We start from the raw sequence: 27,931 nt of genomic DNA, 5'->3' as shown, positions 1-27,931 counted from the left end.
TTAAATAGCTATTTTTTTAAAAAAATGAGCCCATGCCTCCAAATGTCAAACAACACTTAAGACAATTCCTCAGTATTGATCAGGAAGAAAGCTCTACAGAAAATGCATGCATTCCAGAATGAACTTATCACTCAGTTTTAGGAAGTGGATACTGAAAATATTTTATACAGGAGCCATAATGTAGCAATATGAGGGAACAAATTATTACAGATATTTAAAAACTGATAAAATGCCAAGATTTATTTATAAAAATTACCACCTTCAATATGGGTCATTTTTTCTAAAGTACACACACTACTATGACATTAATTCTTGTTGTTTAGATTGCTTGGGCATGTACTTATTTTATTTTCACACCTTTGTGAGCCAAAGCCTCCTCTCCATTCTATGTGGACATCGTGTTTTCTGGTCTAGCTGATAGGATACCTGGACTTCTAGTTCTCACACAAATCTACACTCAGGCTTATGCCAAGCTGCCATATTCCTACCAGGCCTATGTAAACTGTTTGGGCCTCAGTCCTCAAGGCAATGTTGCCACAGACAGGCCTTACCCCAGCAAGAAGGACTCACAGCTTGTATCATGTGCAAGCCCCCGGTTCTGCAGAGCAAGAGATCGCACAGCCACCATGAGCTGTCCAGCTATGTGGTTTTCAGCCCTCCTGATGGAAGCCATTGCAAGGGCTGACAGCATCTGCAATCATCTTCCTGCATCTTTGGAACACCATGAGAGCAAAGCAGGAGCCCCGCATACTCAATGTTGAAAATCTCACAAAAGACTGTGCCAGCCAAAGATGAGTCAGAGACAAAGACCAAGCCCAACCCGAAGATCAACACCATTGTGTAGGTTGGGTGTCACTTTAAATAACAATTTATCCCATCAGATACTGTTGTTTTGATTATGCTAAGCCCATTACCTCTGGTACTTTCCAAATGTCACCATGGAGCCTCCCCTTTTCTGAGGTCACATACCACATGTCCCAGCGTCATAGCCCACCTGACCCCTGGGTCATCTGACCTCAACCCCCTGAGGGTCCATGGTAGTCCTTAAAAGTTCTGACACATGGCTCCTCAAGTGTGCACCTGACAATATTCCTACCCAGCTGTACAGATTCACCTCCAAAACCTGATCAGTTTCGGGTCCCCAACAGTAAGATCTGCTGGCCGTGTCTTTCTCTCCCTTCGCTTTTTCATTGCTACTGTAACTTCAACTGAAGACTACGATAGGTAAAGTATCACCTTGTCTGTGTTTGCACCTCATGTTACCCCCATCAATTTTCTTCTAATTTTCTTAGGTCTGTATGAGTGTTGAATGAATTATTTTTCTTGCATGTCTGACTGATGTTTTCTAATAAAAACCATTTATATTTTACCAAACATTCCACTCATTATTTAGAGGAAAGTTCTGGAGGTCATCTCCTGTATGCATAGATTCTGTATCCCACTGAGCCATAGTTGCCCACCACTCTAATTACCCAACCTTGAATTGAGGGCAATTTGGCTTACACTTTTCATTATTATTTTTATTTTAATTAATAGAAAACATGAATTTGGGTTTATGAATTGTAGTTATCAGCTCAATTTAAAAGCAAATGTGTCATCATGATGCAGCCACATTTTAATATCAACTAGCATATCCATCATTTATTGCTATTATACTCAGTAGACTATATCAAATCTGTAGTCAACTATTAAAACCTACAAGGATTAAAACTACATGATTAGATGATGAGAATGGATAGTTCACTTCTGAAGTCATTTGAGGGCACAGCTCAGACTGAACCACTTGGGCCCCTTGCTATACACTCATTTCCATGGCAATTATCTCAGGGTTGTTAATCTGAGACCCACCAATGACAAAGAATCAATTTCTATAAGGGCTTCGAATTCAGTACTAATATTTTTCCTCCAGCCTTCAACAAAAGGAGCTAATGACCTCTAAATCATCCTCAATGCAATCCTAAACCAAGTTACTACCCTCTAAACTTCTTGATATCAATGGTCTTCTGTGTAACTCAGTCTAGGATGGCACTGTCTTAGCTTGCCTTATGCTCAACAATATTCTGTCTTCAAATTAGGGACTGACCTATCCTACTTTATAGTATAATTATTTTAATCATAATTTATTAAATATAAGAGAGAAAAACCACTCAGCCACCTTATGGAACTTTGGGGGAAACAATGATCCAATCTAATCCATTGCAGTTTTCACAGTACTCTGTGCACTGTTTCTAATTTAAAATGCCCTGAGTAGCCATATTAGTTCTGTTCCTATTTATTGATATTCTTTGGTGCCTCCAGAAGATGTTTTCTCCTTCTCAAACATTTTTGAAACTAAAAAACCAGAAGTTTATTGATGTTTTATTATATACAATGCTGACATCACAATGTTTTACTATGTTTTCTATATTGCTTCTCCTCATTGTTCAAAGTAGTTTACAATAAAATCAAACAATTTAAAACCAAACAGAAATGGTGTATTAAACCAGAAATTTCATGACAGAATGATTAAGGCAAAATCTCACCTAAACTATACAGCCTTACACTGAGCAGCTCATTTAATAACATTGCAATCTCAGAACATATTCTGGCCCTGGCAATCACAGATTTCATGTCCTTTAAGAAGAAAATAGATAGGCAAATCTTGCTGGGAAGATCTTAAGAATTTAAGAGCCCTTGTGTTTTAGACCAGTGGTCCATCTAGTCCTGATAGGAGCTGAATCAGGCCCCTGGAAGGCTCCTATCAGGCCCCAGAGCAAATGGCTATCATCTGCTTCTTTCTCCCTATCTCTTCCTTCCTTCTGCATGACTGCTTGTCCGCCAGGCCTGCTCAACTACACAGGAGCTACAGAGCAAATCCTCTATTTTCTCCATTGGCTGAGCCTCCTCCCTTGGGGAGGAAGACAAGAAGGCAGAGTTTGTTTTTCCAGGCCCTCTCAATCACACAGCACTACTGAGCCAAGTCTCTCTTCTTTCTATTGGTTGAGGCTCCTCCCCCTCCTGAGGAAGGAAGAAATGACCCAGAGCTTCCTTTGCTGAATTCCCTAGATCCCATGGGAGAAATACAAAGAAAACACCTTTAAGACTAAGTGCTAACGTTTTAAGCATGTTTTAAGTTTGTTTGTTTTTTTTTAAAGATATTTGTGTTTGAGTCCTTTATAAAGTTTACATCTCTGGTACCTAATCTTAAATAGGTATACACATGGTCTGATCTGACATGGCCCGGCCAACCTGACATGGCCCGGCCCAACAAAGTCTCATTTATATCAGATTCAGCCCTCATAACAAATTAGTTCAACGCCCTGATCTAGTCCATAGGGTTGCCAGGTGTATGTTGGAAAATACCTGGAGACTTTGGGGTGGATCTCAGAGAAGGTGGGGTATGGAGAGGGGAGGGGCCTCAACATGGTACAAGGCCACAGAGTCCACCCTCCAAACAGTCATTTTCTCCAGGGAAGTTGATCTCTGCCCAGCTGGAGTTCAGCTGTAAAAGTGGAAGCTCTCCAGTCCCACTTGGAGACTTGGACAACCCTAATCCTGTCCCACCTTGTTGTCTATTTCTTGACTGAAAAATGCCAGATTCTTCAGTCTTTCCTCATAGGACAGGTGCTCCAACCCCTTAATCATCTTGGTTGCCCTCTTCTGTGTTCCCCCCTCCCAGCTCTGTGATGTTCTTTTTGAGTGCCCAGAACTGCACACAGTATTCCAAATGAGGCCACACCTTAAGTCTGTTTATAACATTAGAATATGGGTGGTTTTATTTTCAATCTCTTTCCTAATGATTTCTATCACCGAGTTTGCCTCTTTCACTGCTGCAGCACACTGGGCTCACACTTTTCATTGAGCTACCAACAACTCAGGGTCTCTTTCCCAAGGCCCATTCACACTCAGATGGAGAGAGTCAGTCCTAAAATTATGCAGAACCCAAGCCATAAAGGGCTTTCAAGATCACAACTAGCAGTCTGAATTGGATCCAGAAACAGGGTAATCTCCCCTCCCCCAAAAAACCCCACCCTGGCTCAACACTACTATCATACAGCTACTTCAACAAGCTACTGTCAGTAATGAGCTGCTGCATGGACTAACTGTAGTTTCCAAGTCATTTTAGAGGATAGCCTCATGCAGAGCACAAAACAGTAATCAATTTTTATGACTCAATACTGTTCATACTTGTCAAACCACAGGACTGGATCCAAGGACAAGTCCTTCCATATGTGGAAGACTCCTTCTTTAAATGGAAGCCTCTTTTAGGGTATGAAAGACTATCTTTGGATCTAACCCAGTAACTTTTCTACTGATCATTAGGCACAGTTCTTAAAATATGACTAATTCATAAGCATTACAAATATGCAGCCCACATCCAGGCCAGGCACTGTGGCAAGACAAATAGCAATAATTTCAGGGAAATTATATATAAAGCCAATTATACGCGGGAGATGCCTCCTCCTCCTAATAAATTGCTGTTTTCTGATTCAGTAAAAGCTTTCAGACAAAAAGAAAGAAAAGGAACACTAATACAAGAATCCTATTTCTAGATGGCTTTCTGAATACCTGAAAGTTGCCTTTGCAGCTCCTACATGCTACAGTATTCTTCAAGTGTACTACTAGCTCAAACAGGAACAATACTTATTCTTTAGTGAAAGAAGGTGTTGAATTTGATTCCATATCTAGAAGCCCTAGATGCTGTACTAAACAAGCTAGTCAGCAGGGTTTACTTTTTACGCTGAAATCCCACATGAATCTAAGAGCCCAGCTGCTAGTTCTGGATAGTGGAGAGTTTATGGAGCAAGGAATAAAAATAGCTAAACTTACTACAGGAGTATTCAAAGCAACCAAAGAAAGCACATCACTCACTTGTAGATTGCTTATTTGGGAAACCAGTCACGCAATGAAAACGTACATTTGCTGGAGGTCCCCAGATGGCACAGATAACAGAAGGCTTAATTGCATTTCTACACCAATTAATACCTGAGGCTCCTTAGATAAAGTCTGTGATCCAATATATATTGAAAAATGCTACCCTTGCTCAAAGAGGTCTCCAACTGACAGTGGGAGATAAAAGAAGTTATCCAAGTCTTTGTCTGATTTCTGTGAGAAATGAAAGGGTCTTACAGCAGCTGCTCCCATTACAAAAGGAATAAATGAAATACAAATAGGATACAGAAGTATCTTTGGGTCAAAACAGGCATAGCCAATTTTTTAAACTGAATATTGTAATATGTGGGAACTGCTGCAGGGGAACCCCATTTCTACTAGTGTCAAGGCAAGTAGTTAGAAATAGCCAACTTTGAACTCCAAACTGTTTTTCTGTTCTCAGTTCCTTTCCCACCAAGGCTGCTATTTGAACTTTGAGGAAAACATGAATGTGCTTGAATGGCTCCTGTGTGGGTTCCCCCCCCCCCATGGGGTAATTTGCCTCAGGAGGGATTGTGAAAATGGCACTGAGACAAAGATGTCCCTAATGGAGGGAGCACACCTTTTATATATAGTTATAAAGACATGGGGTACTTGTTTGTGGATCTTCTGTCATTATGCCTGGTTTATTTTTCTGTTCAGCAGTTTTAGACAGGAAGAAAAGGAGTTTCATTTTTTAGAGATAAATATTGAAGCTGTCAAACAGCAGGGGCCTAGAAGGGCCTTCTACTGGGTGCCACCACTCTGTTAAGGGTCTGCATGGGAGGGCCCAGAGCACCCAATCAACCCCTGTCTTCCTTATTAGTAAATACCCCTTAACTGTGACCAAGGAAACGTGAGGACCCAGGCAGTATAACAACAACAAAAAAGTTTCTATTTAGTGTTCTAAAAACAATAAGTGGATGATAAAGATTTAGTGCTATAGTAAATATGAAAACAGTAAAGGTTGGTGGAAATAAACAGAAGCCCTGATGAGTTTAAACATTCCCTGCTACTAATTACCAAAACTCACCACCTCCCTTGGTGAGGGATCTCTTCCTGGCTGCAAGCTTTCTAGACTACAGCCTGCCTCCAGCTCAGCTTTTCAGAGAGAGAACCTCCCTGCCTGCAGCCTCTTCAGGAAAGAACACACCCTGTCTCTGCTTGGCCCTTTTATGCTTTCCTCCCAGGTCCCACCCTTCCCAGGTTTCCTTCCAAAACCTTGCCACCCAATCAGAAGGGCAGAAGGGATCCTGGGAGACGTAGACTTTGGGCATTTTCGCACTTACCTTAAGCCGGAGCGACGTCGCTCTTCACCGCGCAGCGTCTGCACGGTTTTCGCACTAATTGCTCCGGAGCACCTGGAAGAGCCGCAAAGTCCCACGGCTTTTGCGGTGCAAATGTAAACCACCAAAAACCGGTTTACATTTGCGACGCAAAAGCCACGGGACTTTGCGGCTCTTCCAGGTGCTCCGGAGCAATTAGTGCGAAAACCATGCAGACGCTGCGCGGTGAAGAGGGATGTCGCTCCGGCTTAAGGTAAGTGCGAAAACGCCCTTTGAGTATTAACTCCTAGCCAGGCTTCTCTGGAGCCTAGGTCCAGGATCATGACAAAAGCCATTAATATCGGAAATAGATATAAGCATGACAAAAACTTGTTTAGGAGATGAAGGGTAAGAGTGTTATGCTACATTCACCCCATTTTTCCTTCCATCATCTACTACTATGCTTCTTCTCCCTAAAGTACATTTAGCCTGAATGCCAACATTTTAAGTTGGATCCAGACTAAATTTGTAATTTCCACTGATTCTCCCTTTCCTCTGTAGACCCTCTCATGTCATTCCTCATGGTCTCCTATGATCCAGGAGAAACATTTAATGGAGGTCAACAGGCTGCAGTGGGAAGAAAGATGCAGGAAAGTTCCATCAGAAAGTTTAGTCTGTATTCAACCCTTTAGCAGCAAAGAATAGGGTTATTTTTTATGATCAAAGGTATTTCATCATGATAAACTGTAGCATGTATTAGTTACTGAGAAGAAACTATCCAGGAATGTTTCTGATGCAACTGACTTTTAAAACAGCTTCAATGGATAGCTTGTACACAATACTTAATATCTGAAACTTTAGGAAAGTCTGCATTGAGATACAAATGCAATTTAGGTTTGTTGAGTGCGTTGTTTCATTGTAACAATTCAAATACTGTAAAATACACAACCCAGTCTTTTGAATGTTTACTCAAAATTAAGTCCCTGTGAATCAGACTGCTGATTCATGATATGGAGAGTGTTTGAATGCCTATGTCAGGGGTGGCCAACGGCAGCTCTCCAGATGTTTTTTGCCTACAACTCCAGGCTGGGGCTGATGGGAGTTGTAGGCAAAAAAAAACATCAGGAGAACTAACGTTGGCCACCCCTGGCCTATGTCATAGTGATGAGGGTGGCAAAGGTGGCATTTTCCTTGAGCAGAATTACATCTGAACTGCCTCATCAAATACAGCTGTTTAAAGCAGTTAATGGCTAGAAAATAAAGCAGAACCAGTCTGGAGTCAGCAATATCTACAGCCCGCAGTGATATACTGCAATACATTACACAGATAAAATCACATATATACTGTAAATTCTAGCTTTGACTCCACAGGCAGGGCAGAGCCTATCAGCCTTTTGTTACAATTGCTTGGATAAGTTTCAGCTAGTGTCATCTCTGGATACCAGTAAGTTTATTTGAGCTTGTGAAGACAACAAGCATAGAAAGATAGGTGGGCTTTCTGCTCTTAGTTTTAATGCTTCTCTTTAAAAGATCTGTTTATTAAGCATATGACTGTATATATAGTAAGGCATCCAAACAACAAAACTTATGAACAGTTTGCTGCACAGGAACATGAATATGTGTAATTCATCTATGCATGGAAATTCATATATGCAAATTTCAGCACAGTCTCATCAGCAACTGCATAAATCTGTGTATTGGGGCCATGTAGAGAGGAGAAAGTTTTCTGGAAAACTATGAGAATATTCAGGATTGAAGATAAATACAAAAGGTTAAAAAATGGAAGGCGGGCCCTGACCTACATAGTCTATGCAAGCCCAGTCTCATCTGGTCTTGGAAGCTGACTCTGGCAAGTAATTATATGGGAGACCTCCTTGGAATACCAGATGCAGGGGCAGGATTTATTCAGCCAACTTTCTGAATATACTTCAGGCTCCCGGTATGGGTCAGTCACCAGAGATTGCCATGACTTTCAGGTGCACACACACATACACTCATACACACACATATAAAAATACCCCCCAAAAGAAGGCAAGTTAAGTCCTTCCCAAGCAGAAGAATCAGCAGAGTGGGGAGGAGGAGTCAGTTGAGCAGGCATACCAGGTAACTGGGGTACCACCTCAGGCACCACTGTTCACCATAGGGTTGCCAATCCCCGGTAGGTAGCAACCAAACAGAGTAACATGAAAAGATAGAACAGGAGGAAAAATCCACGATGGGAATTCATGTTAAATCAACTTCAAATCCTTAGAAATTCAATTATTTATATACAATTGTTCATAAAAATTACAATGTGACACAAAGTGCAAAAGAGAAACTACTCCCAAAAAATAAGTTCAATATTAATGTCTGACAGTTTGTTTCTATAAATTGAAGTCAGGAAGTAGTGTGTAATGTCCTGAAGACAGAGTGAAATGCTCCAACTCTTCTCTGTTAGTCAATATATAGATGGAATGCAGCATCAGTAGGATGCAACAGGGATGTGCTAATTGCCCTTTTTCACACGAGGCTTCAACGAGCTGCATAAGTAAAGAGTTAAAAATCACTAATACATAAACATTACAATATTAAACAATACAATATATAATCCTTATGAATACCTTCAATCATGACTAAAATCATTCATATTGCAGACTAACACTCCTACATTCAAGAGACAATGAAGGCAATAGAAAATTGACCATGATGCACTTATAAACAACAGGTGTTCCGAATTTCTTAAAGGCACAAACACAGAGTTTACAGTGGTATACTTAATAAATAGTAAACTGCAATAGTCCTTCACAAAACAGCATGAACTATAATATAACCATAGAAAGCACAATAAGTTCCAGTCACTGTTAAGACCATTAGGTATCAGGGAATCCAGTTTAAAAATCCACCGCATTTCCTGCTTCAACAACCATTTGTTCATATCAACTTTTCCCTGAAGCCAAATGGGAAACCTTTCCAAGACATAGAATTTTAAATCATTGGGATCATAGTTTAATAAGTGAAAATGCTCTACAAGAGGGGCCAGGATTTATATTCCAAAATTCTAGTGTGGACTGCACGTCTTGTGCTGCTGCAATACATTTTTAAACAAAGACATAAAATAATATGCACACAACGTTTACAACTTTTAGTAGAACAAGTTGTAGTATCTTTTAATTTTATTTTAAAACCTGTTGTAGGGTGTTGAAATTCCTTTAAGTCTAAAAATAAAGGACAAGCGGAACAAGTCCTGCATTTATGATGCCCCTCCCACGTATGTGGGAGGTGCGGTTTTGTTAAAGTCAGACTTCACTAGATGGTCAGATAAATTACTGGTTCTATGATATCCTATTTTTAGAAAAGTACTGCAACCAGGCAGATCTTTAACTAAAAAACAAATTTAAAAAAAATGTGTATAGGATAAGCCAATGGAGAAAATTGGAAGGCACAAGTGAGTCTTAAATTGATAGACTCTCCCTCCTGTATGCTATGATTTCTTCCGGTCAGCATAGATTCACAAGAAATACTGTTAACCCGCTTACAGGCTGTATTCAGCGTATAATCAGAATATCCCTATGATTTAAACTGTCTGCAAATTCTATTTTTTTCGGTTTCTTAGTCTTCTACGATGGTGGAATTCCGTTTTGCTCATTAATTGAGAAAAGGGCAAACTGTTTTTTAAATGACTGGGATGACAAGAGTCATACTTCAAAGGTACAGTTGTATCAGTGGGTTTACAATAAAGCTTAACAGCCAACGTGTTATCTCTGCATTTAAAGTCAAAAGTGTCTAAAAACGGTACCATATGAATATCAGCCTGATAACTGAATTGAATAGACAGATGAACCTGGTTCATCCGTTGTAATAAGGGATTAACAATATCAGAATGGGAAATAACAGCCATCACATCGTCAATGTACCTTCGGAACCAAATAACAGAAGAAAAAAAAGATTAACCATAGGATTACAATAAAACTTATCTTCTAAATAATCCATAAATAAACAGGCAACACTAGGAGAAAAGGGACTGCCCATGGAAACACCTTTAACTTGTACATAGAACTGGTCTTGAATCTAAAAAAGTTGTGCTCAAAAATAATGTCAATTAGTTCCATAAGGAAATGGGTAGGAGGAGAACGATCCATCCTCAACTCCAACACAGTTCCCAAAATCAATCTTACTTCATTGTGTGGTATATTAGTATATAAAGCCTTAACATCAAAGGACACTAACACAGATTCTGCTGGCACCTGAAGCCCTTCAATCTTAGATATAAAATCGGAAGTGTCTTTAATGTAAGACTTAGATTGAGTAACAAACGGTTTCAGAAAAAAAATCCATGTACTGACTGAGAGGTTCCAGGAGAGAAGTGGAAGCAGATACAATTGGTCTCCCAGGGGGAGGGAAGCCAGTCTTATGAATTTTGGGCAAGATATAGAAAACAGGAACCCGAGTAATTTTTAACTCTTTACTTATGCAGCTCGTTGAATCCTCGGGTCGGGGCAGGGGATTCCCCGGTTTGGAGACCCTCTCCCCGCTTTAGGATCAGAAAATGGGGGAGGGGAAATGTCTACTGGGTACTCTATTATTCCCAATGGAGAACGATTCCCATAGGGAATAATGGAGAATTGAGCCACGGGTATCTGGGGCTCGGGGGGGGGGTATGTTTTGAGGTAGAGGCACCAAAATTTCAGCATAGCATCTGATGCCTGTCATCAAAATACCCTCCAAGATTCAAAAGGACTGGACCAGGGGGTCCAATTCTATGAGTCCCAAAAGAAGGTGCCCCTATCCTTCATTATTTCCAATGCAGGGAAGGCATTTAAAAGGTGTGTGGTCCCTTGAAATGTGATGGCCAGAACTCCCTTTGGAGTTCAATGATGCTTGTCCCAATCTTGCTCCTGGCTCCACCCCCAATGTCTCCTGGCCCCACCCCTCAAAGTCCCCTAGCTCAACCTCCAAAGCCCCCAGCTATTTCTTGAACTGGACTTGGCAACCCTATCCACCAATGACACCCACCCTGCCACTACTTTGCATTCTGGTGGGTGGGGGAAAGAGCAGGAGCCACCCCTCTGCTGTCAAGGTGGTAGTGAGGCAGGTGGAAGGGGGAGTAGAAACAGGAGCTGCTGCACCCTCAACCCACCACTAACACTGCACCGCTTGAGCTAGGTAGGCAGGTGGGAAAAGCAAGTGGAGGCAGTGGTTGCAGCAGTCAAGCAGGCAGGCTGGCAAGTGGCTGGCCCACTGAGTGAGGGGGGAAGGATGGTATTCCCCCCTTATTTATAGATCTAATTCTCAGTCCCATCCAGAGACTGGAAACACAAACAAGATAGATCAGGGGTGTCAAATGTGCAGCCCAGGGGTCCAATCAGCTCCCCGAAGGGATCTTATCAAGCCCACAAGTAACTCACTGTCATCTGCTTTCTTCTCTCTCATTTCCTTCTGCACCACCACTTGCTATGCCAGGCTTACTTAATCACACAGGAGCTACAGAGCAAAGCCTCTGTTTTCTTCACTGGCTGACCAGCATATGAAGCAACTTATGTACAAATGCTTGCAATGCCCACCATTTCATATTTCCCCCTGGGTCTCAGGCTCAAAACATTGACCATGAGATTTATGTAATGAATGTCAATAAATCAAAAGAAGGTGTGCAACTTACAGATATACACCTGAACAAAATACACAAGATTGCTACATCACAGACATTGTCTCTAGAGCCTGCTTCGGTGGGGAGGGTGGGATATAAATCCGATAAAATAAATACATACATACATACATAGATTGATTTTGATGCAATAATTCAGAGCAAGAGGTGTCAGTTATCAGAAGCTGTTAAATAAACAAAATATTGTAAGAGTGCTAATCTTTTAAGCATGTTTTATTTAAAGCTTTTTTAAAAAAAAAAATATTTGTCTGTGTCCTTAATAAAGTTTATATCTCTGTTACCTGGCATTACATTTTATGACACACATGGCCTGGCCTGGCCTGGCAAGGTCTCATTTATATCAGATCCAGCTCTCATAACAAATGAGTTTGATACCCAGATGTTTCTGTAAGCCTGAGAAATGTCTCAGGTTTGCAGAAAAAATCTGAAATAAAGAAAATAAACCAAATGACATTGGAATTGAAGGAAAGCCTGTGTCTTTAAGAAATGAATGTCTTCTAAGATATCAGATGTCATTGTGAAGTTTGCAAAATAACCACAATAATACTGCCAGCCTTCAAACTTTGGTTTCTGTCAGAAAAGGCATGGGGAGGGGAGAGGATAGGGTTATTTTGACATCTCAGTCCACCCCTGCTCCACTTCCTCTTGCCCAAGAGGGAGGCTTTATAAGGGCCCCATAGATTGCACCCAATGCAATTTGCGCAATGCGCCTAGATGTATACAGTCGCTAAGATTTGATGACACACAGCTCGAGTGACTAAGACTTGATGACACACAGCTAGCCCAATGGCTGCTTCCACACAACTTCAGAGATTTGGCTAGGCCTAGTGGAAGCCACCTCACAACTCACCTTAGCAATTTACTGCTTAGGTTTGCCAGCCATATCTGTACTTTAGCAAGAGAATGGGAGGGGGGGGCAGTGTCAAGCTCTTCAAGCCAATGTGAAACATCACTTCCATTGTGAAATGGGAAATGACACCACTTTGTTAAGGTGACACTCTAGGATTCACCCCAAACTCTGAGTTTTGTGTGACTCCTAGAGTATCATGCCAACATGATTATGCCATTTCTGGCTTTATGCTGGAAGTGATGTCACATGTTGGTGCGATGCCAAAGAGCCTTCTGCCATTTTCTCTCCACTGGCCAGACAAAGGGCTTGAATAATAATTATGCATGAAACTTCTAGGTATGCTCTTACTGTGGAGGTTCAATGATACCATTGTATCTATATTCTTTGATGAATGTTTTCATGTTGATGCCTTATGTGAATAGTGAGATATTGGATGCAATGTGATCTCCCCCCACACCCGTTGGTGCAAGTTTCATTATTTTCTTTTTTTTTCTTTTGTAGATTTCTGTCAAGATCAGCAAAATTCCTAGCAAAATGCTGTCTGTATAGTTCCTTATCCCCCTTTTTTCCAATTTGAATAAAGTACTAGAAAATGTACCAAAGTTTTTAAAAGGAAAATTGCATAGTAGCACATCTAGAGTATAGTACACAATATTATCACAAAGCTCACTTTCAATGAACACTTTTGTACTATTTTTAGTACAAAGGAAACAGACAATTAGTCAATAAAATTTAATAATACTGCAGTATAAAAGATAAAGAAGGTTGCTATATTCTACAGAAATCATTTTAACTGATTTGCCATCATCGTTTATGATGTTACCTGTATAAAAATTAAATAGACTTTTTAGCAGCGGTAACTTTGATTAGGAGAACAACAGCCAAACAGGAAGCTATTCAGATAGTTTAAAAAGTTGTGCAGACTATTGATGGTTCACTACTTTTTCACTTTTAAAGTGGGAAAACTAAAAAAGTCACAATCATCCTTTGAGACATACTCTGGAGTTCACTGCACCTGCAAAGACATCTTAATAAAGTGTAAGACACAAGTTGTGATGTAACAGATAGCTAGATCTATAAAATTGGGTTACACTAAGTTTTGGCTTGAGGGCTTTCTTTTCTCTCCTCCTTGCCCACATGAGGTTCTTCCTCCCCTAAACAAAATAACCATGGTAGTATTAAGTCACCCCAAGTAAATATTTTAGTCACAGGATGTAAAGTAAATCCCTGATTAAAAATACTAATCATGTTTATACTTCACCTATCTCCCCCAGCTGGGACTCAAAATGGCTTGCACCACTATTCACCCCTCTTTCATTTTGGCTCACAACTCTGTGAGACAAGTTGGATTGAGAGAAAGTGATTGGTCCAGGGTCACCCAAGAAGTTTGCTATGAAAGAATGGAGATTTGAACCTGAGTCACCCAAATCATTGTCCTACCCTCTCACTACCACGATGCTCTGGGACATTATGCTACACAATGGCTAATATTGAGGAAGGGAGCCCTCCCACTTTATTAACTTTGGCTCTCCCACTTTAACTTTGGTTAAAGAATCAGAAATGTTACAATCTGCCTTGAGCCTTAGTGTTTCACTTAAATCCATGTAAGGTATAAGTCAGGCACTGAAGCTAAGCTAGAAAATAATTAATTCCTCTTTCAAAACTGTCTTTTCTTAATTTTTCTATGACAGCTGAGTTTATTCAGCTATTAAACCAGTGGCCCAGCGGCATGAGAAATCCTCATGAGGCCACTTTTTAAAATCCCTGAAACACTTGTCTGTAAATGAAAATAAACTTATAAAAACAATCTGGCTTTTCCCTCTTGAAGGGGTGTAGGCAAAGCAGCCCATTACACATGCACATCTTACTGCAGATTTTCAGAGCAGAAAGCCTTTAATCTTGACTAAGTATTCTGTGCCCATCTTACGCACTACTCTTTTTTCTCCGGTGTATTTATTCTGCAGTTACAATTTAAACTTTTCTAAATCAGGGTAGAACATCACTTGTGACATGTAGGGGGTGGTATCAAAAGTTTATTTATTTTTTATTATTATTATTATTATTATTATTATTATTATTATTATTATTATTGTCTTTTTTGTAGAAAAAGCCCAGCAAGAACTCATTTTCATATTAGACCATACCTACTGACATCACCATTGTTTTGCTTAGGGCTTTTTTGTAGAAAAAGTCCAGCAGAAGCTCATTTGCATATTAGGCCACACCCCTTGGTGCCAAGCTGGCTGGAACTACGTTCCTGTGGGTTCCTGTTAAAAAAGCCCTGATTATTATTATTGTTGCAATTGCCCTGGCATTAGCATCCAGCAAGCACCTTCCATTTAAATCCTTTTGATTCAGGTTTTACACATGCATTTTGGTGTTAATTCACTGAATGAAAGGGAGCACAAAGGAACCCAGGCAAAGACAGAAATCCACTGTTGACACTGATGGGACTTTTTCTGATATTGACAAGCAGCTGGGAAGCCCCTTTTTTCCATATTGTCGAACACTAAGGGATTATCTGTTGTGTCATCAGCCACGGTGAAAAATGGGAAAGAATTACACAATCTCATGTTATGGGGAAACATGTTGAGTGTACAGAATCTACAGTATTACATTGCAAGTTGTGATCACTGGCAATGCATGGTGGCTGTGCAGCCGGGGGGGAGGTCTGTTAGTTCCCGGCACATGATCCTTCCCTCCACAAGGTGGGAGGGGGGCAAGGAGGGAGATGGTGAAGACTATGGCCCAGTTCTATTACCCTGATGTTGGCAACTTTCACTATGGGCTTGGACATCCCATGAAGCCCCATCACCTGGCCCTGACCCACAGTCTGGTGCTGCACTACAGACTCTACAAGAAGATGATTATATTTAAGTCATACCAAGCATCCCACCATGATATGTGCCATTTTCACTCAGAATATTATATTGATTTATTTCAAAAAGTGAGTCCTACCAATATGCAAGGATTTACCAAGAGGCTCAGTGCTTTCAGTCTGGGAGATGATTGTCCGGTCTTCCCAGGACTGTTTGAATTTTGGTCTCACTACACCAGGACCTCCTTGCAAGAAGCAACACAGCTGAACAATAGGATCTGTGATATTGTGATAAACTGGGCAGGAGGCCTGCACCATGCAAAGCTGGCAGCATGTATGAGTATGCATACACCTGTGCAAAGTTGGTTGCAACTCCACCATACTCTGCACAGGGCTGCAATTTGTATTGGAAAGAAGCTCTCTAGCAGAAGCTCTGGGGAGTTTTTTTTTAAGTCTTGTGCCACTAAAGAGGAAAAAAGGGTGCATTTTCACTAATGCCCTACCACAGTTGCATAGTAACGCTGATGCCCTGCCCTTCCTTGCAAATTTGATTTGTTTTCTCTTTGTGATTCTCTGATTTGATCCTGGTTTGACACTGCACACATTTTGGCAGTTTTGTAAAAGTCTGTGTGGATTGCACACTGTCCTCCATATGGGTCAATCCCAAGTGATTCTTAAGTTCAGTGGTTTACAGAAGGTCCATGTGGCTCAGCCAGCATTTTAAAGTTAGGCTTCCAGAGACTGCCAAAATGGTTCCCCCAAAACTTTGTTCACTAAAGCATTAAAGGGCAGGCCCGGCATGTGGGAGTTTGTGACGTAGGCAGTTGCCTGGGGCGCCACCTCGCCACAGGGGTGGGGGCAGGGGGCACCCCATTCCCACTCACACCAACCTGAATGAGCAGCTTGGCCTGTCCCTTGCCAGCCCTCTCCTGCTTTGCAAGAGAGCAGGAGAGGCGTGGTGGCAGAGAGCTCGGGCAGCAGCCCTCAGGCAGTGGGGCTTTGGAGGATCAAGCCAGGCCCACACCCCAGTACAACATGCTTCAGCCCACCACAGCCTAGGGGGAGATGGGAGGGGAGGGGGCTGCCAAGCCTCCCAGCCCAGGTGCACCTTACCGGCAGTGGGGGTGGTGGGCACAGCTGGCTGGCCAAGGGGCTAAACCTCATGCAGCTCCTTTTAAGCTCACCCCCATTGTTTTGTTTTTTATACAGTGATCCAAGACTAGCAATAGTTTCATATCACTAGACTCATGCTGCTTATAAAAAGGGGAAAAAAATCTAAAATGAGGGGAAAATGGAATCTGTACACCAATGAAGGGGGGAGGATGGCAGAAGATGCAGAGTAGGCAGAACAATCTTGATGTAAGGGGGTAGTGAGAGGTGGCAAAAGGGTGGTGGTGGGGAATCTGAAGGAATCTGTATTCTTTTGAATTACCTTTAGCAAAACAAGATTAAAACTGGCACAAAGGCACTTTCAGAAAACCCAAGGAAACAGCAACCAGGAAGCAAATTGATTGCTGAAGGGAGGAAAATCAATGCAGAATGACAAAGAAAACATGATAGACATGAACTGTGAAAACGAGGTAAAACATCCATACATAATAGGCCAGCATCTAGCTTGAAAATTGGGATTTTATCTCTTGAGACTATCATTCTTTGTTCAAAGGGAAGCAGACTTTCTGTGGAGAGTTGTTTGTTTTTCTGGCATAAAGAAAGGATTTCTATTGAATTTTTTCCAAACATATTTTCAAAAAGTAATGCACATATTTAAGGTAAGGTTAAACCATAAGCACCACCCAAAGCTTAGTTCTCTTTCTTCATAAGAATGCAACATCTTTCACACATCCTAAATAAATACTGTTCCTGTTTGGTGCTTTATCTTGCCTCAGGACAACTGCATACAGCATGCTGTTCTGTTATATTGCAAAGCAGTAGATATTTTCCATAATTTATAATAATAACAATAACAACAACAATAATAATATTTAATTTGTATTCTGCCCTCCCTGCTGAAGCAGGCTCAGAGCATAACATAAAATACAAACATTACAATAATAAAAGCAAACTGTTTACACAACATATTACAATTCACTTATATATATACTGTTATCATACATTAAAACCACCTAATTAAAACCATCAAATTAATGCTGCACTTTCCAAACTGGGGGGAGGGATGAAAATTTTGACTATGATAGATACATTGGACAACTCATTAATTTAAACCGGAGGATAAGGATACCAATTTGTCAACACAGTAAATTTACCACAGAATTACTGCTTTCATACTGAAATTGGCTCAACTTATACTTCTAATTGATTTTTTAACATCTTTATACACTGGAGTTTAAATTTGTCAATTAACTTGTCTGCTCTGTGACCGAGCAGAATCCTGAGTAGAAGTGATTGCAAGGACATAATCATTGCATAATGATTGCAAGGACATCTCATGGAGTTCTGTAGGCCCCACTCTCTACCACCATTTACTTGTAGCCAATGTGCAGACATTGGTGGCAGCCACAGCTGGCTGAATAAAATGAACCTATTCTCAATTTTCCTCCATCTTTCACTCCACTTTCCTGGGTCTCCCCCAGCACTCTGAGAATTTTAGTTCACAGAATTACATATCAGGCATTATGGGACAATATATCCTAAAGTAAAACAATGTTCATAAGCAGGGCTTTTTTGAGCAGGAATGCATAGGAACGCAGTTCCAGCTGCCTTGGCATCAGGGTGTGTGGCCTAATATGCAAACAAACTCCTGCTGGACTTCTTCTACAAAAAAAAAAAAAGCCCTGTTCACAAACTTGTGGAACTGAGGCACCCAGGGGAAATGGGAAGAGAAAGCTAAAGAGGGGGATATTTCCTTCTTCCATATGTTCCTGCCTGGGAATTAACACTGCAGGGAGAGGCACTCATGACTGTCCCACCAATCAAAGAAGCTTGTCTGGTGGCAGTGGCCACCCCACAATTATAGAAAAACCTCTCAAGGGAGTTACATATGGTCCCCTCACTGTTAATTTTCAATAAGTAGTTGAAGACAGTTTTACTTCAGACTGCATTTGGCTGATTTAGTTCTTATGTATCTGTAGTCCTAACTGGAGTTTTTAAATCTAAATTGTGACCTTTTGTGTGTTTTTATTATTCTTGGTTTATTAATATTTTAATTTGCTTTTTTATCATTGTTGTAAACCACTTTAAGTTACACAAGGGAAAAGATGCCTAATAAATGTTTTAAAGAAGGGCTCACAGGAACAGTGTTTTGGCTGGCTTGGAGAGCATTCTGGCTGGCTTGGAGAGAAGGCAGGCATGTAGGGGACTGTCTCTTGAAGTGTCTGCCCTCTCCAAGCCTGCTTTCTCCAATAGTGTGGCTTGGAGAAAGCAGGCATTGAGAAGGACTGCTAAGTGCCTGCCACCTAGGCTTGCCAGTCCCCAGGTCCCAGTTTTGCAGGCTTGTCCCCTCCACCAGCCAGCAAGTGGGGGAAGCCCCAGCCCCAACAGCCACCATATGCCATTCCACCTTGGAAGGCTAGAAGAAGCTTGGGAACGGCTTGCTGTTTGGAAGGTGTGTGTGCCTTTAAATTTCTGTAGAAACACTCTAGGCAACACTCTAGCCCTGAGGTGTCAAACATGCGGCCGGGGGCTGAATCAGGCCCCCGAAGGGCTCATATCAGGTCCCCAAGTAACTGGCTGTCATCTGCTTCCTTCTCCCTCTCTATTGCTTCCTTCTGCATCACAGCTTGCTTTGCCAGGCTTGCTCAATTGCACAGGAGCTACAGAGCAAAGCCTCTGTTTTCTCCATTGGCTGAGGCTCCTCCCTTGGCAAGGAGGCAGGGAGGGATAGCTTACTTTGTCAGGCATTCTCAATTTCATGGCAGAGCTACTGTGCCAAGCTTCTCTTCCATCTATTGGCTGAGGTTCCTCCCCCTCCTAGTCTCGTGGGGGACGAAGGAAAGTGCTAGAGCTTCCTTTGCCCAGTTCCCTGGATTACTCAGGAGAGATACAAACAAAGAACCTTTAAGACCAATGAGTGCTAATGTTTAAAGCATGTTGTATTTTAAGGGGTTTTTTTTAAAAAAAAAATTGTGTATGTCTTTATAAAGTTTATATCTTTGCTACATACATGACCTGACTTGACAAGGTCTCATTTATGTCAGATCTGGCCCTCATAATAAATGAGTTTGACACCCCTGCTCTAGCCAATGGCAAATGATCAATTCTAGATGTGCAGAGAAAGAAGACACTCTGGGTAGAGGAACTAAAAGGAAGATCTGGTTGTATTTGGTATGAGTCACTGAGCATTCGAGTCTCAGTCTTTACAGAACCAATTTTTAGTGTTATTTCTATATTCAAAGTATATAGCACTGTGGGGGGAAAGGCAAAGAACCACAACACAAAGGGCGGGGGACGCTTGGGTAGCTTTCCCAAAGTGGCTATATGTGTGTGTGTGGTGGTGGTTGAGGGGGGGGGAATATTCTATTTCACAAGTTCCAGTTTGCCACAAAGACTGAAACCATAAAGAAACTGAGTTCCGTCAGACAGCAAAAGCAACACTTCTCAGTTGAGAGTACTGCACAGCTGTCACAGAATTTGTACTTTGGCTTTGTTATGCCATCTCGCATACTGACTGCACTGTAGCTAGCCTACATATTATTATGTAAATAAGTCAGGGGACATTCCTGGGTGTTCTTTGTCACCTCTGCAATATGTAGTATGGACAATCTCATGACTTCCTTGCTCAGCCTAGAGAATTCCCACACTAACCACAAGCCTGACTATTTAATAATTGCTAGAGTCCTCTCTGTAACAAAGAAAACGAGCAGTCACGCCCTCACCTCCTTCATTAAAAGGTGAGGCTACAAATAGCTTTAGGTTTGGCCTACCTAGAAATTTTTCATCCAGAAATGTAATGTATTCTTATATCACGTAGACATTTTACAACTCTTTAAAGACATTATTTTCCAGTCCTAATATAGCAATTCAGCTACGGTAATAGTTTTGTCTGTAGGATATCAGAATGCCTTCAAGCAAAGACATAAACCTCTGCAGTCTTGATCTTTTAACCTACAAGACTCTATAGTTGTTGTTGCTGAGATTTCTATTTTATATGCTGCATCAGCAACCAACCGTCACCATTTTTTAAAAAATATACACAATGTAAAAATGTGTGTGTCCAAATATATGTAGATCATAATCACTTGATCAAAGTGATATTAAAATTTTAGTGAGTCAAAAAGCAAATGGAGCAGCAAAACCCCCAAAACCCAGTACCTTGTGACGTAATCGTATAAGAGGCTGGTAAGGTCTGAAGTTGAATCCTTCCTTTGATGGCCATCCTTGTACTCCCAGTATAATGCATCCCACAAAAGAAACAATTGACCACCAGGTAAGCATCCTTCCAAGATATGTGTCTAAACAAGAAAACAATGAAATGTATTAGTGTAAGCATTAAAAAATCCCCATTTATTTGTAAATAGCAGAATATGTGAATTTGATTTGTAGACTTGAAAAAGCATTGGCAAATTAACTCAGTCCAATTCAGCTATCACTAAAAATATTGATTCCATTCCACTAAGTGAAGAATGTTTCATTGGAAGAAGGCCCCTTCTGTTAGGAGAAAGAATCAGAAATGCCCATACTTTTTTCTAAAGTCTAAATGCGCTTCCAAGAGAAGGATGTTGGGGAAACGGGGAATTTCCCCCTTTGTAAGATGTGCTGACCAATGCCCTTAAGTAATAATATCATGTTCACTATATGATCCCTTATTTCTCACAGAATGAGGAAGCACGAAGCCATAAAACAGTGCAGCCATAACAGGGATGTAGAATAGGAGGGATTTCCTTAATTTTGGCTCTAGTTCATTTGCTTCATAAATTCTGCTTCCTTTTTTCTTGTTTTCGTTATTACATTTGTATATTTGTTTCTAGTGACCTTAATAGGGAACTGTTGTTTTTTTTTATCTCTCCTCTATTCAATCAGGATAAAATTCTCAGAGACTGAGAATCCCACAACATCGATTAGTCAAATTTCTTGCAAGAGAAAACATCCCTATTGTTCGGGTAACTATAATTCCCACAAATAGGGGACACGGGCTGCAGTCAGGCAAGCAGTTAGATCCTTTGTCATTGTTGTTCCCATCTGGGTTTAAAGTGCACAATCAGACAGTGACATCTGCCTCCTGTTCTGCAGTCATCCTTATCACATTCTGACCCAACTTTGAAGTGGAGTTATTAGGCACTGGGGAAAGTCTGGTATTTATGGATGTCAATGCTTTCACCTTGTGTTCCAAGATGTCTGAACTTCCCCAATGCAAACTGAAGCCAGTTGGGAAGTGTTAACATCTCTGCCATTATTCCTTCCCAAGTTGTTGGCTATGTGTACATAAGTGCATAAAAACAACTGGGCAGTGCACTTCATGGCTAATGTGCAGCATTTATCTGGTCAACTGAGTGTGCAGTGAAGCCACCTCAAGGTGTGCTGTCTGACCAAAACTTCCTGCTACAACTTAAACCAGTGCAATTAGATGTGTAGCCAGATCACACCAAACCTATAGTCTAGAGAGGATATTTGGCTATGCAGGTCATACATAATGACCTACTTTGTAGGTCATACAAAGTAATAGATAAATACTACAGGGAAATCATACATCTGTGTATTCACTGACATGCCCAGGAAAATGGAGATAAGCCCATCTATTACAGAAAGCTGAAGTTTTTTCAAACAAATCAGAGCATATCAGTAAGAGGAGTGGGGAATGTTACTCTTGCTCAAGCTTCATCATACTAATTCTGGCTTTTAAAGCATATGCTATACCATAAGAAGATTTTTAAAACCCAGAGAACAGATTCTGTACATACATGGTACATATTGATCCATGCATGAAGTAGCAAACACTTTGTTTTCATATGTTGGCATACCACAAAACCAGAGCATTCAGAGTACCAAGACAGAAGAACAAGGACAAATGTATATTTCCTATTAAGATGTTTATCCACTGGTTAAAAGAGGGAGGAAGTAGTCTCCTTTGACTTCCAGAAGGGCATCATGGGATCTGCATGGACAAAAGCCATGTGGTATATATGGGCTTGCAGTAAGGAGGCATATGGGGTGATATTGAGTGAAAAATCTGGCTTGATTCACTATTATCCCATCAAACTGGGCTATAAACTTAAATGCTGCTTCTGATTCTTTCACTTGTCCACCAACATGTATCACAAACTAATTATCTTGGTAAATGCATAATCAATTTAACTCTCACATACAATAGCCTAGAGCAGGGGTGGCCAACAGTAGCTCTCCAGATGTTTTTTTGCCTACAACTCCCATCAGCCCCAGCCAGCATGGCCAATGGCTGGGGCTGATAGGAGTTGTAGGCAAAAAACATCTGGAGAGCTTCCGTTGGCCACCCCGGCCTACAGCATGTGGTGTGATATGATGGAGGGAAATGCTGGATTTAGATGTGATGAGACATGGGTTCTAATTCTTGACCACAAACTTTCTGGGTAGCCTTAGGGAAGCCCAAGTTCCACATCTGTACAATGGGAATATTACTGACCTGCCTCACTAGATTGTTCTGAAGATGGATCATATCATTACTGTAACAGCTTTGCATATAAAAGAAATTCACAAAAAAGCATAGCAGAACAGATTTGCTGCACAAGATGCTAATGTAGCTCTCTGGGTGCAAATCACTTGATGCATAACTTTAAGATCAAGGTGTAAAATGAATTTTACAGGCCACTAGATCGCTTGTTTTCCTGAATGTCCAAAATAAAATTTCATTTCAGCTAATGATATTTAGCTAGTGTGTTTCATCTTGAGAAATAATTGAAAAAGCAAGGGAAGTGAACTTAAAGTTCACCTACAGCTCCTTCTTTATATGGGTGTTTATATAAAGAACTTAGGAAATACAGTCTGATATAACCTGATAGTAATTTCTCTGGAAAAAGTTTTATGGTGACTTCTTTTAATTAAAAAAGTGCTATAATGTGCTTAAGAGTCCCATGGCACAGAGTGGTAAAGCTGCAGTACTGCAGTCGGAGCCCTCTGCTCATGACCTGAGTTCGATTCCAGTGGAAGCTGGGATCAGGTAGCTGGCTCCAGGTTGACTCAGCCTTCCATCCTTCTGAGGTCGGTAAAATGAGTCCCCAGCTTGCTGGGGGGAATGTGTAGATGACTGGGGAAGGCAATGGCAAACCACCCATGAAAACGTCACAACATCACCCCAGAGTCGAAAGCGACTGGTGCTTGCACAGGGGATTACCTTTACCTTTATAATGTGCTTATAAAGCTATGCAAACTCTGCATAATTAGAAGCTTATTGAAACACAATACTGGAAATCAAGTATGTAAAAAAAAATCCTATTTAGGAATGTGTATGAACTTGGGACGCCATAGAATTGGTTTCCCTTGTTCAATCTTTTAAAAACTGGGAAGGGGTGGGGGACTGAGAGATACCAGCAGCTATGCTACAAATTTGGTGCCTCTACCTCAAAAAACAACCCCACCCCACCCCCCAAGCCACAAATACCTCAGCCACAAATAGGGTATAATAGAGATGAATAAATTCAGGTTTCCTTAATATTTACCTTAATACCAACACCATACTGATATTGGTATTTGAGAATATTAGGAAATACTGGTATTTTGGGGATTCAATAGGCTTGAACTCTTTAAATGGTGATTTTTTTTCCCTGCACACGCCTATTGTAGCTATGAGAAGAACCTTCTTTATATCTTCTGATCTAGAACAACAGTTAGAGTTATTGTATTTTCCTACCTTAAGCAGGGTGAAAATCATTTTGTGCTATTATTAATTCTTTTCCAGACTATGTATACCACTACAGCATTAGGTAAGATTTTCATTTTCAGGCTGTTTGATTATACCAAGGGTTTTATATGGGTGTTTATATAAAGAAACAAAAAGGGCAAAATAGCATGAACTGAGGAAGACAAAAAGGGCAAAATAGCATGAACTCTAGTAGAAAGGTACTATAGAGGGCAACCAGAGGATTCCAATTCTTGCCTACTACAACTACCTAGCCCCCTTTCTCAGAGAGACAATGGGGTAATTACCCATACCCTGAACATAAAGGGAGCTATATCAATTTCAACAAATAGTCATTTGTGTTTCAAATTGTCAGAATTTGTTTCCCTCCTTCAAGGCAGTAATATGGGTCAGCATAATTCAGGGCTACACATCATTTGGTTCTGTATATTCTCCATTTATTGATTGTACAGGAAGAAACTCTTGTTCTGTTTATTCTGCAAATTTAACCAATGAATATTCAGATCACTCCTTTTATTCCCTTCTCCATCATATATCCAGCTTGATTCATATCCTGGTTGTAGGACAGTGCAATTAGGGTTCTCAGCTGCCTGGTCAGGAAAAAAGCCCTGTTCCTTTCTCAGAGACTTAATGGAATGCTATTTACCAGGTGATGTTATTTATCTTCATGCCATGGAAAGCTTCAGCTACCAATTTCCACACATTAAACCTTTATTAAAAGGGCAGGGCATTCTCCTCCAGGCTTGTTAGAAATTCCATCTGCAATAACCCCCCCTCCCACTCTAGCCAAAAACTGAAAAGGGGGGGATATTGCTGGCTCAGCTCAAGTTACAGAAAAGTGGTATTATCAACTTAAAAAAAAAAAACCCTCTTACAACTTCAGTTTCAAAATCAATTAGAATGGAAATATAATGTTTATTGTAGGAGTGCTGTATTTTGCCAGTGAATTCAACATTTGTGTATATCACTTTTCAAGACATGAAATCTTAACATGCTATATTAAATTCTGATGTCAGCTATAGATGTTCATATGAAAAGACTACATATATAAACACATATACAGCCCTGAGGACAAGAAGTGATATTGAAACAGAGTGCAAAGAGGAAGGAATTCAGATGAACAGTCCATCTCTAGAACTGAGAAGCAACAGAGCTGCCTTAATGATTGGGCAAGAGAAGGGGACAGCACATAGAGACTGCATAAAGTCAGAAACTGCAATGTCACCTCTTTAATCATTTTGTAGCTTCTGCATTTTTAAAATACTAAGAAGTAGGAGGAAGCTGGTTATTTTTAATTTAGAGTGTGGTGTGCTGCAATGGCCCAAATACTTCTAGACATTGCAAGATATGGGTGAAGAAGATGGCAGGCTGCCAGATTTCCGCTATACCATAACTTGTTTCTCTTTTTTTCATGAAGAATCTCCTAAATGTGCTGGAATTCCAGCTGGAATAAGAACAGGGTGATAATTAAAGGAAAACAGGGTTGAAGTGGGAATGTATGTATGTTGGTAGGTACATACATAGCAATTCAGTGGTGGGTATAGGGAGATGATATCCATTTTGCCTCATCGGGATACAGAGGCAGTTCTGGGTAACACAGTTCCATGAATAAGGTGGTAATGAGATATTGGGTCTAAGGAAGACCCAACTCACCTCCCTAGAGTTGTGTGGAGGGAGGTTGTTTTCAGTTTCCCCATGAAATAAAAAGCAGAATGGCTCCATCTATTCGTAGGAGACAGGGGAACACGATGCTACGAGCTGGAAGACTTCAAGGAGAAAATTCAAGCAAAATTTTTGAATTTAAAAATTCAAGTGGATAATAAGATAATAAGATATTATCCACAGGATTCTGTGGACTATGAAGCAAAGTTTCCTTATTGTTCTCTTCATCATATTTCCAAGATGTATGAGGCTCTGTTTGCTTCAGCTTTGGCTAGCCCTAGAAAGATTTTCAGGAGGCATTTGAAAAATAGCACTTACAGATAAATGTCAGGGATTTCTTATACTCTTGTGTTGACCCATTTGGAGCTGAGATAATATAAATTGGGGAAAGCTCTGCAAAATAATTAAGAGCCCCGTGGCGCAGAGTGTTAAAGCTGCAGTACTGCAGTCCTAAGCTCTGCTCACGATCTGAGTTCGATCCCTGGTGGAAGCTGGTTTTTCAGGTAGCTGACTCGAGGTTGACTCAGTCTTCTATCATTCGAGGTCAGTCAAATGAATACCCAGCTTGCTGGTGGGGGGGAGAGTGTAGGGGAAGGCAATGGCAAACCACCCCGTAAAAAGTCTGCTGTGAAAACGTTGTGAAAGCAACATCACCCCAGAGTCGGAAACGACTGGTGCTTGCACAGGGGACCTTTCCTTTCCTTTCCTGCAAAATAATAGCGTCCTGATGTTTAATGCAGTACTTTGTCTTCTCCTATAAGATACATCAAATCAAATATGGACTTTCCCAATTACAATGTTAGGAGACATACACCAGAATCTATTCCTCTGCTCACAGTGCAATTTTCTGCAGAGTTACTTTAGTCAAAGACTTACAGTGGACTGTATAAGTTTGCATTGTTAGATAAGAGAGAGAGAGAAAGAGTGCTTTACAACCTCACAAAGAGAAAGACTACAAACCTTCCACGGAGACACTCGTGATTTTATTTGTGAGCCTTGCATTTCAGATAACTTTGATTTAAAAAACAAAATCAAGTTGAGATGCTCATAGAAAAGCAGGACATTGAGATATAGCTTTCAGAAAGCTGAAGACACCTGGACAAGTATATTTTTCACAAACTCTTGAAGTTTACTGCAGTGAATTTCTGACGACAGTCAGCATGGATATCCCTATGTCTGGCAGAATGCCATCTTTTGTGAATTGCCCTGTTTCTAAATCATATTTGACATATTGCACAATTAAGGCAGATGCCGTGAAATGTGAATTCAGACAGTCTGAGCTATAATAATCAATAACTGCCTTGTTTCTTGCTACTTAAGGATGACACAGAAATAGATATACAGCCAAGAATGCAATTTGCATAAGGTTTCCTTTTTTAAAAAAATCTATCTAGGTTCATCTCGTTTTCCTATCTGTTCATTTCAGATAATTTATCTTTGCCACACTCCCATAAGAATGAAAAATATCAAAGGCATTCAACAAGAAAAAATAGTAAAGAACAGCATGTTTTAGTAACACTCAACTGAATCCAGAGTTCTGCAACCACAGAGCTGAGAATGCAATCAATGTCTCCTATATTGCACATTATGGATAGAATCTCTGGTCTTTTGAGAATAACTGGCTTTCTCTTAGATCCAAACATGTTTTCTAATACATCTGCCTTTCTCTAAGTTCCAAAAATAATGTTTTCTAGTACAAGTATTCTAATTTACAGTATGCATTATCCCCAAAGAGGAAGCTAACATATACCTTATAAGAAGCAAGAATGGTTATTTGTTAATTGCAATAATTTTTGTATATCTCACATTTCTTTCAACCAGAGCCCAAAGCAGCTGCCCAAAGTCACTTACATCATTCTACTCTGTTTCATTTTATCTTCACGGCAACTCTGCAAGGTAAATTAGGCTGAGATTGAGTGACTGGCCCAAGGTCACTGAGCAAGCTTCCATGGCGCAATGCAATTTAAATCAAGGTCTTTGACCATGCAGGCTACCACCTTCTCACAAGGATATGAGGCTG

General features: G+C 40.6%; 1 protein-coding gene across 1 annotated transcript in view; it reads right to left on the bottom strand.

Moving 5' to 3' along the window:
• FSTL5 (follistatin like 5) overlaps positions 1-27,931 on the bottom strand; it is a 608,027-nt gene that overhangs the window by 566,542 nt on the left and 13,554 nt on the right. Inside the window, exon 2 of the mRNA XM_060246574.1 lies at positions 20,733-20,872. Coding sequence (XP_060102557.1) covers positions 20,733-20,872 — 140 coding nt within the window. The remainder of the gene's footprint in view (positions 1-20,732; positions 20,873-27,931) is intronic.

The sequence above is a fragment of the Heteronotia binoei genome, chromosome 9 (genome assembly GCF_032191835.1).
Source record: "Heteronotia binoei isolate CCM8104 ecotype False Entrance Well chromosome 9, APGP_CSIRO_Hbin_v1, whole genome shotgun sequence".
NCBI classification, from domain to species: domain Eukaryota; kingdom Metazoa; phylum Chordata; class Lepidosauria; order Squamata; family Gekkonidae; genus Heteronotia; species Heteronotia binoei.
Note: the sequence above shows the minus strand (reverse complement) of the source record. Positions and strands in the feature narration are given on the sequence as shown.